This window comes from Oncorhynchus nerka, unplaced genomic scaffold (assembly GCF_034236695.1).
Source record: "Oncorhynchus nerka isolate Pitt River unplaced genomic scaffold, Oner_Uvic_2.0 unplaced_scaffold_869, whole genome shotgun sequence".
Classification (NCBI taxonomy): Eukaryota; Metazoa; Chordata; class Actinopteri; order Salmoniformes; family Salmonidae; genus Oncorhynchus; species Oncorhynchus nerka.
In genome coordinates, this window is record NW_027040417.1 from 202,872 (window position 1) to 216,821 (window position 13,950).

The window sequence follows — 13,950 nt, forward strand, 5'->3', positions numbered from 1 at the left end:
GAAAATGTCCTTTGAATGTTTTGGTACCTACTGGAGAGCTCTTCTCTGTCTACAGGGCTGCTACTTTGGCAGATAATGTCACCCATCTAAATAAATAATTTTTAATACATTTAACTCTTTAACTCTATTTAACTGTATGGTGTTTATGGTTTATGTCAGTTTCAATGTTTGTTACACTATAAATGGTTATTTAATGGTTGTAAGTGGTCAAATGAACCAGAACATTTTGTATTTTACAATTCTACTAATTATTCTAATTCTTCTACTAATTCTACTACTTTAGTAAGGAATTACACATTTTTCAGTAGTATTGCAGTTTCTAAAAAGTTCAGCATAATTCCACAAACGACATTAGTTGTCTAATTCCAGTAGATGGCAGCATAAGAACACAAATCACCACGATAGTTTTCTCCCTGGATACACCACCATTTGGCTCTATATTTTCAATAAATATTTAGCAATTCAAAGTTATTAATTCACATACAGATATTGGTGAGGCAGCTGAGAAATAAAGTGTATTTTTCGAATTCCTTAGATCAGTCTCTAACCTGCCCTACCTATCCCATTCCAGTTGCTGAACTTTCACATAGAGGTTACCAGGTCACCCAGTTCAAACTACATTTGAAAAATAAAACACATGTGACTTGTTGATCAAGTGTTCTGCCTTGCAATAATATATATAATAAAATAACAAAACAAAAACAGCAAAATGCTGAGACAGGTTTTGATTAACAAAATAATCAGTGCTATTTAGTACTATAATGGTATTTACTAACATAATATTATTACTAAAACAGTTTCTAAAATAATTAGGGTTAAGGTTAATGCTAAAATAGGTAATACGTAGGGATAGATGCTGATGTAAAAAGGGGTTTAAAAATGCATTTGATTGATTGTTAGGTTCAGGGATTTTAAGGTAAAAAACAGTATGGGTTTATAGGTCTCTTGCTCCTCCCTGTGGCCTTCTGTGGGTACTACATAACTCATTCACGACACCTGATAGGCTCATAATCTGAAGTAGCAACTGCTTCAGATCTACAAATCTGTCCTGTCCATTTGTTTTCTAACTCAGTGAAACTGCGCAGCATTCACTCAATCCGATGCCTACGAACGAACATTTTGATGCGTTTCAATTTACCCAGCAGCCATTTAGAAACAACAAGTCATCAAAACAAAGTGTTGTTTCTGAATTTAAAACACAAAAATGTCTTCTGGCTGTTTAAATCGGCCACGTCTTGAAAAAGAGAACAGGGACATGCGTTTTAGTTAGGTGTTTTAGTTTTCTTTTTCTGAAAACAAATATGGTTAACCATGACCAGAAAATGTTTTCCCTGCAGTACCTCCACAGACCCCGGATTGAGAACCCTATATTAGTTAAAAATCTGAGAACAGTATTATTGAAGGTACCCATAACAACCATTTCTGACTAAAAAACAAATGTGAACATTTTGGAAACATTTTATGTTATCAAAAATTGTCATCTCACCTCTTAGCTTTGGTGTCATGTTCCCCAGAGAGACTCATTTTAGAGGCAGGGCCCCCCTCCTCTCTCTCCTCAGAGTGTCTCATTTTAGAGGCAGGGCCACCCTCCTTTCTCTCCCCAGAGAGACTCATTTTAGAGCACTGACCCCTAAACAGAGATCCAAAATGTTGGTTGTGGTTAACACAGTGACAACTAAACAGAGATCCAACATGTTGGTTGTGGTTAACACAGTGACAACTAAACAGAGATCCAACATGTTGGTTGTGGTTAACACAGTGACAACTAAACAGAGATCCAACATGTTGGTTGTGGTCAACACAGTGACAACTAAACAGAGATCCAACATGGTGGTTGTGGTTAACACAGTGACAACTAAACAGAGATCCAACATGTTGGTTGTGGTTAACACAGTAACAACTAAACAGAGATCCAGCATGTTGGTTGTGGTTAACACAGTGACAACTAAACAGAGATCCAACATGTTGGTTGTGGTTAACACAGTGACAACTAAACAGAGATCCAACATGTTGGTTGTGGTTAACACAGTGACAACTAAACAGAGATCCAACATGTTGGTTGTGGTTAACACAGTGACAACTAAACAGAGATCCAACATGTTGGTTGTGGTTAACACAGTGACAACTAAACAGAGATCCAGCATGTTGATTGTGGTTAACACAGTGACAACTAAACAGAGATCCAAAATGTTGGTTGTGGTTAACACAGTGACAACTAAACAGAGATCCAACATGTTGGTTGTGGTTAACACAGTGACAACTAAACAGAGATCCAACATGTTGGTTGTGGTTAACACAGTGACAACTAAACAGAGATCCAGCATGTTGGTTGTGGTTAACACAGTGACAACTAAACAGAGATCCAAAATGTTGTTTGTGGTTAACACAGTAATTATTTAATGTCAATTGTTATCATTTATTAATTTTATCTTATAAAACATTTATTAACAGACATAGAAACAATCAGATGATTTAATGCAATCACATGAAAACGGAGTTGTGACATTTCGTCTCCATGGTAACTGTCTGTAATAATAATAAGTCACTGTTTGTTAAGGTAGTTATAGACAGTACAGCAACAATAACAATAATAATAATAATAATAATAATAATAAGTCACTGTTTGTTAAGGTAGTTATAGACAGTACAGCAACAATAATAATAATAATAATAATAATAATAATAAGTCACTGTTTGTTAAGGTAGTTATAGACAGTACAGCAACAATAATAATAATAAGTCACTGTTTGTTAAGGTAGTTATAGACAGTACAGCAACAATAATAATAATAAGTCACTGTTTGTTAAGGTAGTTATAGACAGTACAGCAACAATAATAATAATAAGTCACTGTTTGTTAAGGTAGTTATAGACAGTACAGCAACAATAATAATAATAATAATAATAAGTCACTGTTTGTTTAGTTATTACAGGTAGTTATAGACAGTACAGCAACAATAATAATAATAATAAGTCACTGTTTGTTAAGGTAGTTATAGACAGTACAGCAACAATAATAATAATAATAAGTCACTGTTTGTTAAGGTAGTTATAGACAGTACAGCAACAATAATAATAATAATAATAATAATAATAATAATAATAAGTCACTGTTTGTTAAGGTAGTTATAGACAGTACAGCAACAATAATAATAATAATAAGTCACTGTTTGTTAAGGTAGTTATAGACAGTACAGCAACAATAATAATAATAAGTCACTGTTTGTTAAGGTAGTTATAGACAGTACAACAACAATAATAATAATAATAATAATAATAATAAGTCTCTGTTTGTTAAGGTAGTTATAGACAGTACAGCAACAATAATAATAATAATAATAATAAGTCACTGTTTGTTAAGGTAGTTATAGACAGTACAGCAATAATAATAATAATAATAATAATAATAATAATAATAAGTCACTGTTTGTTAAGGTAGTTATAGACAGTACAGCAACAATAATAATAATAATAATAATAATAATAATAATAAGTCACTGTTTGTTAAGGTAGTTATAGACAGTACAGCAACAACAATAATAATAATAATAATAAGTCTCTGTTTGTTAAGGTAGTTCTAGACAGTACAGCAACAATAATAATAATAATAAGTCACTGTTTGTTAAGGTAGTTATAGACAGTACAGCAACACAAGGCCATGTCTCATACTTTGAATGTAGAGTAGGAGTAGTAGCAGGGTAGCCTAGTGTTTAGAGCGTTGGACTAGTAACCGGAAGGTTGCAAGTTCAAATCCCCGAGCTGACAAGGTACAAATCTGTCGTTCTGCCCCTTAACAGGCAGTTAACCCACTGTTCCTAGGCCGTCAATGAAAATAAGAATTTGTTCTTAACTGACTTGCCGAGTTAAATAAAGGTTTAAAGAAAATGTAGACAGAATAATGTATAATAGTGGGTTGTTAGTGATATGTAGATGTTATATTATGTAAAGTAGACTAGGTTATAATGTATAGTAGTGGGTTGTTAGTGATATGTTATATTATGTAAAGTAGACTAGGTTATAATGTATAGTAGTGGGTGGTTAGTGATATATAGATGTTATATTATGTAAAGTAGACTAGGTTATAATGTATAGTAGTGGGTTGTTAGTGATATGTTATATTATGTAAAGTAGACTAGGTTATAATGTATAGTAGTCGGTTGTTAGTGATATGTTATATTATGTAAAGTAGACTAGGTTATAATGTATAGTAGTGGGTTGTTAGTGATATGTAGATGTTATATTATGTAAAGTAGACGAGGTTATAATGTATAGTAGTGGGTTGTTAGTGATATGTAGATGTTATATTATGTAAAGTAGACGAGGTTATAATGTATAGTAGTCGGTTGTTAGTGATATGTTATATTATGTAAAGTAGACTAGGTTATAATGTATAGTAGTCGGTTGTTAGTGATATGTTATATTATGTAAAGTAGACTAGGTTATAATGTATAGTAGTCGGTTGTTAGTGATATGTAGATGTTATATTATGTAAAGTAGACTAGGTTATAATGTATAGTAGTGGGTTGTTAGTGATATGTAGATGTTATATTATGTAAAGTAGACTAGGTTATAATGTATAGTAGTGGGTTGTTAGTGATATGTAGATGTTATATTATGTAAAGTAGACTAGGTTATAATGTATAGTAGTGGGTTGTTAGTGATATGTAGATGTTATATTATGTAAAGTAGACTAGGTTATAATGTATAGTAGTGGGTTGTTAGTGATATGTAGATGTTATATTATGTAAAGTAGACTAGGTTATAATGTATAGTAGTGGGTTGTTAGTGATATGTTATATTATGTAAAGTAGACTAGGTTATAATGTATAGTAGTGGGTTGTTAGTGATATGTAGATGTTATATTATGTAAAGTAGACTAGGTTATAATGTATAGTAGTGGGTTGTTAGTGATATGTTATATTATGTAAAGTAGACTAGGTTATAATGTATAGTAGTGGGTTGTTAGTGATATGTAGATGTTATATTATGTAAAGTAGACTAGTTTATAATGTATAGTAGTGGGTTGTTAGTGATATGTTATATTATGTAAAGTAGACTAGGTTATAATGTATAGTAGTGGGTTGTTAGTGATATGCAGATGTTATATTATGTAAAGTAGACTAGGTTATAATGTATAGTAGTGGGTTGTTAGTGATATGTTATATTATGTAAAGTAGACTAGGTTATAATGTATAGTAGTGGGTTGTTAGTGATATGTAGATGTTATATTATGTAAAGTAGACTAGGTTATAATGTATAGTAGTGGGTTGTTAGTGATATGTAGATGTTATATTATGTAAAGTAGACTAGTTTATAATGTATAGTAGTGGGTTGTTAGTGATATGTTATATTATGTAAAGTAGACTAGTTTATAATGTATAGTAGTGGGTTGTTAGTGATATGTAGATGTTATATTATGTAAAGTAGACTAGGTTATAATGTATAGTAGTGGGTTGTTAGTGATATGTAGATGTTATATTATGTAAAGTAGACTAGGTTATAATGTATAGTAGTGGGTTGTTAGTGATATGTAGATGTTATATTATGTAAAGTAGACTAGGTTATAATGTATAGTAGTGGGTTGTTAGTGATATGTAGATGTTATATTATGTAAAATAGTCTAGGTTATAATGTATAGTAGTGGGTTGTTAGTGATATGTAGATGTTATATTATGTAAAGTAGACTAGGTTATAATGTATAGTAGTGGGTTGTTTGTGATATGTAGATGTTATATTATGTAAAGTAGGCTAGGTTATAATGTATAATAGCAGTTTGTTAGTGATATGCAGATAAAGGTCTATAGCCTATATATCATAGATGACCAGTCTAAACATGTTCAGGTCGGTTCACAAAATATGTGATGATTAGTTGAATCAGGTGTGTAAGTGCTGGTAAGAACAAAAGGATGGAGAAACCCTGAGATAAACATAAAACCATATCATTGAAAAGCTCCTCCACCATCTTTACCAGACGTTTTACTGATAACATGTAGGTCTACTGATTAGTTTACACTTTGAAAACTGCTGTCTGTCAGCAACTCAGCTCAAGTAGCAGTTCTACTAACTAGTAATATCTCATTCCAGGTATTCATGCACGTACTCTGTCCATTAGAATAGATTATTGTTCAGAAATACTTACTTTATTTTTCAATAATCTCCATATAGTCTTTTCTGCTCTGTCGTCTCAAAATGGATCCTGAACAAAAGAACAACTTTACTTTCTGTTTCAGCTCAGCCGCCTCCCCACCCTGATAATAAAGTGTTGTATTGGTATCTTCCACTAGATGGCAGTAAACACCTGCTGTAACTAGACTTTACAACTCTGTGTTCTGTTTCATACAGGCAGTGTCCCAGAGGAGGAGCGTTGCTCTAGGATCAGTTCCCCCTCTCCATGTAATCTGATTCATTATGATATAGGATCAGGTCCCCCCTCTCCATGTAATCTGATTCATTATGATCTAGGATCAGCTCCCCCTCTCCATCTAATCTGATTCATTATAATCTAGGATCAGGTCCACCTCTCCATGTAATCTGATTCATTATCATCTAGGATCAGCTCCCCCTGTCCCTGAGATCGTCCTGTTCAACCACATGTATTAGTTTATTTGTCAGATGAAACCTGAGGGGACTGTAGTGGGTCATAATGCATCAACATGGTTCTGAGGTCCTCAACAATGTTATTCTGTACCGTAGCTGGGATGCAGTGTTCTTTCCTGGTTTACTAAATAACAAGACAGATATTGAGACGTTCAATTAGCTGCTCAGTGTTGATCTCTGTGTCTTGAACATATTCAGCCTCTGGCAGACTCTCTACATCGCTCATGTCATCTTCAATGGGATCAGTCCCAGTCTCATGTCATCTTCAATGGGATCAGTCCCAGTCTCATGTCATCTTCAATGGGATCAGTCCCAGTCTCATGTCATCTTCAATGGGATCAGTCCCAGTCTCATGTCATCTTCAATGGGATCAGTCCCAGTCTCATGTCATCTTCAATGGGATCAGTCCCAGTCTCATGTCATCTTCAATGGGATCAGTAACAGTCTCATGTCATCTTCAATGGGATCAGTCCCAGTCTCAAATTCATCATGAGGGCAATTCTCATCTAAGTTGGCTCTTAAAAGCTCTGTGTGGTTTTGGTAGATGTGTGACCGATAGACGCTGAAACATCTATTTGTTTTCCCACACCCATTAACTCCACAGGTAGTTAGAACATGTGGTTCATGCTGGTGGTAGAGGCCAATATGTGTGAGTAGTCTGGACACAGAGAAAGTTTGCTCGTGGCAAAGTGGACAATTGAATAGAGTTGGCATTCTTCAGAAAGATTGTGAACCTTGGAATGATGGGACGGAATCATGGAGATCATTGGTACTCAGACACTTGCAGACATCATCAAGGGACCAGTTTTCCACAGCCACACTCTAATTCAAGTTGACACTAAAAGCAGAAGTGAAATGTATTAGTGTTGAGGCTAAAACAAAACCTATCCCACTCTCTCCAGACAACCACCTTTCCTCCTAATTAGTATTCATGGTTGTTCCATAACGAAGCAGAGCTTGTCAGGAAAGGTGAAGATGTCTGTCTCTTATTTATCTGACTCCATATTTCTTGGTTTGGGACATTATGGGATTCTGCAGTCCCACATTTAAGTGTTGACTCAGATAATATGATGCTCCAAATGGGGCATTAAGTTCTTCTTCCATGTCGACCCAAATTGTCCTGTTAGAGTTGTCAGTAAAGAGCCTATCAGGACAGTTATAAAGTCTTCTTGATATAATTGTCCTATTAGAGTTGTCAGTAAAGAGCCTATCAGGGCAGTTATAAAGTCTTCTTGATATAATTGTCCTATTAGAGTTGTCAATAAAGAGCCTATCAGGGCAGTTATAAAGTCTTCTTGATATAATTGTCCTATTAGAGTTGTCAATAAAGAGCCTATCAGGGCAGTTATAGTCTTCTTGATATAATTGTCCTATTAGAGTTGTCAATAAAGAGCCAATCAGGGCAGTTATAAAGTCTTCTTGATATAATTGTCCTATTAGAGTTATAGGTAAAGAGCCTATCAGGGCAGTTATAAAGTCTTCTTGATATAATTACGTGTTAGGGAACTTTAATCCTGTCACGGCCGTCGTTAAAGGAAGTGGACCAAAGTGCAGCGTGGTGAGCGTACATATTCCTTTCTATTAAAATGTCGCCAACATCAACAAGAAACGATACAAAACGACCGTGAGGCTCACAGGGCTAAGTGCCACTAACAAAAGTCAACTACCCACAACCAAAGGAGGGAAAAAGGGCTACCTAAGTATGAGACAATGATAGACAGCTGTCCCTGACTGAGAACCCGGCCAAAACATAGAATGAACCCAAATCCCCCCCTGACCAAACCAAATAGAGACATAAAAAGGCTCTCTAAGGTCAGGGCGTGACAAATCCTCCCTTCTAAGTCTTTGCCTGTATGCTAGCTTGGTTCATCCTTGCCGTTTTAATAGTCAAAATTAATCCTTTTGTCTATGGCAGTGGTTCCCAAACTTTTTTGGGACATTCAACCCGCAGCTGCGTACCCTGTACCCCCTCTAGCACCAGGGTGACCAACACTCTCAAATGTTGTCTTTTGGGACATTCAACCTGCAGCTGCGTACCCTGTACCCCCTCTAGCACCAGGGTGACCAACACTCTCAAATGTTGTCTTTTGGGACATTGAACCTGCAGCTGCGTACCCTGTACCCCCTCTAGCACCAGGGTGACCAACACTCTCAAATGTTGTCTTTTGGGACATTGAACCTGCAGCTGCGTACCCTGTACCCCCTCTAGCACCAGGGTGACCAACACTCTCAAATGTTGTCTTTTGCCATCATTGTAAGCCTGCCACACATACACACACTATATGATACATTTATTAAACATAACAATGAGTGTGAGTTTGTCACAACCCGGTTTGTGGGAAGTGACAAAGAGCTCTTATAGGACCAGGGCACAAATAATAATATCATAATAATCAATAATGTTGCTCTTTATTTAACCATCTTTCATACAACATCTAATTAGTTCATCGAAAATTGTGAATAACTCACCACAGGTTAATGAGAAAGCTGTGCATGAAATGATGCACATAACTATGCAATGTTGGGTTGTATTGGAGAGAGTCTCATTTTCCACAGTCTGTGCCTGTATTTCGTTTTCATGCTAGTGAGGGCCGAGAATCCGTCAGTGTCTTAACATATGACACAGCATCTAGGTGTTATATCCCTGAGGATGTAGGATATCAGACAGTGAATACTGTCTATAGGTTTACATATGACACAGCATCTAGGTGTTATATCCCTGAGGATGTAGGATATCAGACAGTGAATACTGTCTATAGGTTTACATATGACACAGCATCTAGGTGTTATATCCCTGAGGATGTAGGATATCAGACAGTGAATACTGTCTATAGGTTTACATATGACACAGCATCTAGGTGTTATATCCCTGAGGATGTAGGATATCAGACAGTGAATACTGTCTCGGTCTATAGGTTTACATATGACACAGCATCTAGGTGCTATATCCCTGAGGATGTAGGATATCAGACGGTGAATACTGTCTATAGGTTTACATATGACACAGCATCTAGGGGTTATATCCCTGAGGATGTAGGATATCAGACGGTGAATACTGTCTATAGGTTTACATATGACACAGCATCTAGGTGTTATATCCCTGAGGATGTAGGATATCAGACAGTGAATACTGTCTATAGGTTTACATATGACACAGCATCTAGGTGTTCTATCCCTGAGGATGTAGGATATCAGACAGTGAATACTGTCTATAGGTTTACATATGACACAGCATCTAGGTGTTATATCCCTGAGGATGTAGGATATCAGACAGTGAATACTGTCTATAGGTTTACATATGACACAGCATCTAGGTGCTATATCCCTGAGGATGTAGGATATCAGACAGTGAATACTGTCTATAGGTTTACATATGCCACAGCATCTAGGTGTTATATCCCTGAGGATGTAGGATATCAGACAGTGAATACTGTCTCGGTCTATAGGTTTACATATGACACAGCATCTAGGTGTTATATCCCTGAGGATGTAGGATATCAGACAGTGAATACTGTCTATAGGTTTACATATGACACAGCATCTAGGTGTTATATCCCTGAGGATGTAGGATATCAGACAGTGAATACTGTCTATAGGTTTACATATGACACAGCATCTAGGTGTTATATCCCTGAGGATGTAGGATATCAGACAGTGAATAATGTCTATAGGTTTACATATGACACAGCATCTAGGTGTTATATCCCTAAGGATGTAGGATATCAGACAGTGAATACTGTCTCGGTCTATAGGTTTACATATGACACAGCATCTAGGTGTTATATCCCTGAGGATGTAGGATATCAGACAGTGAATACTGTCTCGATCTATAGGTTTACATATGACACAGCATCTAGGTGCTATATCCCTGAGGATGTAGGATATCAGACTGTGAATACTGTCTATAGGTTTACATATGACACAGCATCTAGGTGTTATATCCCTGAGGATGTAGGATATCAGACAGTGAATATTGTCTATAGGTTTACATATGACACAGCATCTAGGTGTTATATCCCTGAGGATGTAGGATATCAGACAGTGAATACTGTCTATAGGTTTACATATGACACAGCATCTAGGTGTTATATCCCTGAGGATGTAGGATATCAGACAGTGAATACTGTCTATAGGTTTACATATGACACAGCATCTAGGTGTTATATCCCTGAGGATGTAGGATATCAGACAGTGAATACTGTCTATAGGTTTACATATGACACAGCAACTAGGTGCTATATCCCTGAGGATGTAGGATATCAGACAGTGAATACTGTCTATAGGTTTACATATGACACAGCATCTAGGTGTTATATCCCTGAGGATGTAGGATATCAGACAGTGAATACTGTCTCGGTCTATAGGTTTACATATGACACAGCATCTAGGTGCTATATCCCTGAGGATGTAGGATATCAGACAGTGAATACTGTCTATAGGTTTTCATATGACACAGCATCTAGGTGTTATATCCCTGAGGATGTAGGATATCAGACATATGTTGTAACTTTAATGTGTTAGAGTTAATGTTTAAGTTTATTCTTTGAGCTGTATCTGTAAAGATATTTCTTTAGATTTATTTGCATATGTAATTGTATTGGGTTGTGTTGAATTATGCTTTTTGACTGCAAGTCCCAGAATGCCTTGCGAGAGGAATGAGTGATAACGCGCCAATTATGTGCAGGTGCGAGTGATTGTAGCTGACTTTCCGACAGCATCTTACCTGCATTGCTCTGTACCAAAACAATTGTTGTTAAATGTAACGTAAACAAGTATTCTTACTAAAAGAAGCTTTTGTATCAAAACCGACGTCCCGAGTCATTACTAAGAAGTTAGTTAATCTAAAATTTGGTACCAAAACCCGGGATATGAGCTGCGACGAAGAAGTGGCTGAAATGGCTGAGGAGGAACGTAGCAACAATGCGGATTTTGAATCAGATTGACGTGGAAATATCCCAGTCAAATCCGGATACCGATCACTTGAGTACATTGTTGGAATTGTTTTCAGCTAAGGAGGACAGTTTGTTTGAACTCGATCGTGGAATTGAACAGTAAACGCCATTGGAAAGATTGGAGGCAGAGATTGCATGCACGGAGGATTATAAAGAACGCATTATCATGCTGAAGAGTCGTGCACAAAGAGTGATAACGAAGAAACAGGACGTCAATCCACTACCAGCCCGGGTGAGTGACGCTAACTCAAACATATCACAGAGACAATCAGTCAGGCTTCCGAAGTTGATTATTGAGAAATTCTATGGAGATGTCAGTATGTGGCAGGAGTTTTGGAGCCAGTATGAGACTGCTATTCACAACAATGATTCACTGTGTAAAAAAGAGAAGTTTATCTATCTGAAAACATATCTCACTGGACCAGCTGCAAAGGCAGTAACAGGACTGATGTTAACAGACAGTAACTATGATAATGCAATCACTCTACTCAAGAGCAGATTTGGAAGGAAAGACCTTGTGATTAGTACTCATATGTCAAAGCTGCTGAATCTCACACCTGTGAAGAAATCCTCTGATCTAAATGCATTGAGGCAGCTATATGATGAATGTGAAATTCAGATTAGGAGCTTGGAATCACTGGGTGTGGTGTCAGAATCCTATGGAAGCCTACTATTCCCAATCTTACTGCAGATGATTCCAGAGGACATAGCTCTTGACTATAGTCGTCAGAGGGGAGTAGATGATGAATGGTAAGTGTCTGAGATTATCAGCTTCCTACAGAAAGAGGTTCAGAGCAGGGAGAGAGCGCTACAAATGACAAGATCATACAACCAACAGAAAGAGAGCAAACCATGGAACAAGTCATGCTTCTCCAATGAAATGAAACCAAGAAGACCCAACATGCCCTCTGCTGCAGCACTGCATACAGCCAGCCAGAAGGAACAGCAAACGTGTCTATTTTGTGATAGTGCAGACCACAAATCAGAAAACTGCCCTGACTACAATATTGCTACACGCAAAGAGAAACTAAAGAACATGGGAAGATGCTTTGTATGTTTAGGACAGAGACACATAGCAAAATTCTGTAAAGTCAAAGATGTGTCATGTGCAACATGTGGAAGCAGACATCACATTGAGGTGTGTACCAGTAAGAGGAGTGAGGTGCAACCCCCTACTGTTTTTGTAGACGCTGTCGTTTCCTCAGTTATTCCCCATTCAGTGAAGATGAAACCAGATGGACAGAACACTGTGTTGCTACAAACGGCAAAGGCATGGGTAGAAGGCCCATCGGGCAGAAAGATAGCTCGTTGTTTACTAGATGGAGGCAGTCAGAGAAGCTTCATACATGAAAACCTTGTGAAGGGCTTGAAGCTACCATCAGACAAGAGGCACTCACTCTTCACACGTTTGGCTCCTCTGCCCCAGCAACGTCCCAACGCAACACAGTGAAAGTCATCTTGGAGAATGTCTGGGACAAACAGCAGAGAATAGAGATAGAGGCAATTGAAACCCCACAAGTGTGCACAGCTGTGATGAAGGTTCCTGGTGAACGGATTCAGTATGAGCTCAGTAAAAGGGGACTGCAGCTCGCAGACTTTCCAGGAGATGACAATGATCCTGAACTCTCTGTCCTGATAGGAGCAGACTACTACTGGCAGATAGTATCAGGCAGAGTGGAGCGACTGACAGACACGCTAGTTGCTTTAGAGAGCACCTTTGGATGGTCGGTGCAGGGACCCGTGTCCATGTCAAGTGTCGCCGAGGCAACCTGCATGTTCATCCCACTTGATGAAGACACATTAGTCTCCAAGCAACTGCATGCATTCTGGGAGCTTGAGTCGCTGGGTATTCTAAGCGAGAAGACACAGAACTCAGAGGAAAACGAGGCTCTTCAAAGGTTCGAGGAAACAACCACCTTCAAAGATGGGCGATACCATGTGGAGTTGCCATGGAAACGAGAAATGCCTGAACTCCAAAACAACTATAGAATCGCCAAGAAACGGTTTGAAGGTCTGAAGAAAAGACTGAAGAAGGATGTGACGTTGTACAGCAGATACAATGAAGTAGTAGAAGACTTCTTACAACAAGATATGGCAGAGGACGTGCCCAAGGACAACGCATCAAGTGCAGACAACGTAAAATACTACTTACCTCACCATGCAGTACTCCGAGAAGATAAGGTGACAACAAAACTGAGAGTGGTGTTTGATGCCTCGTCCCATGAAGATGGCTGTCCATCTCTAAATGACTGTCTACTCACAGGACCGAACCTGAATCCGGATCTGCTCAGCGTTCTGATAAAGTTCAGACTACATGAGATCGCATTCATGGCAGACATCAAGAAAGCTTTCCTGCAGATATCCCTAGCAGAGAGAGACAGAGACGCCGTGAGATTTCTATG

General features: G+C 37.6%; 1 protein-coding gene across 1 annotated transcript in view; it reads right to left on the minus strand.

Annotated features, from left to right (window-relative positions):
- LOC135570973 (NACHT, LRR and PYD domains-containing protein 12-like) overlaps nt 1-6,246 on the minus strand; it is a 47,645-nt gene extending 41,399 nt beyond the window's left edge. Inside the window, exons 1-2 of the mRNA XM_065016796.1 lie at nt 6,139-6,246; nt 1,487-1,630 (exon numbers count right to left, since the gene is read on the minus strand). Of these exons, the coding sequence (XP_064872868.1) occupies nt 1,487-1,614 (128 nt within the window). The 5' untranslated portion in view covers nt 1,615-1,630; nt 6,139-6,246. The remainder of the gene's footprint in view (nt 1-1,486; nt 1,631-6,138) is intronic.
- Nucleotides 6,247-13,950: the final 7,704 nt, after the last annotated feature.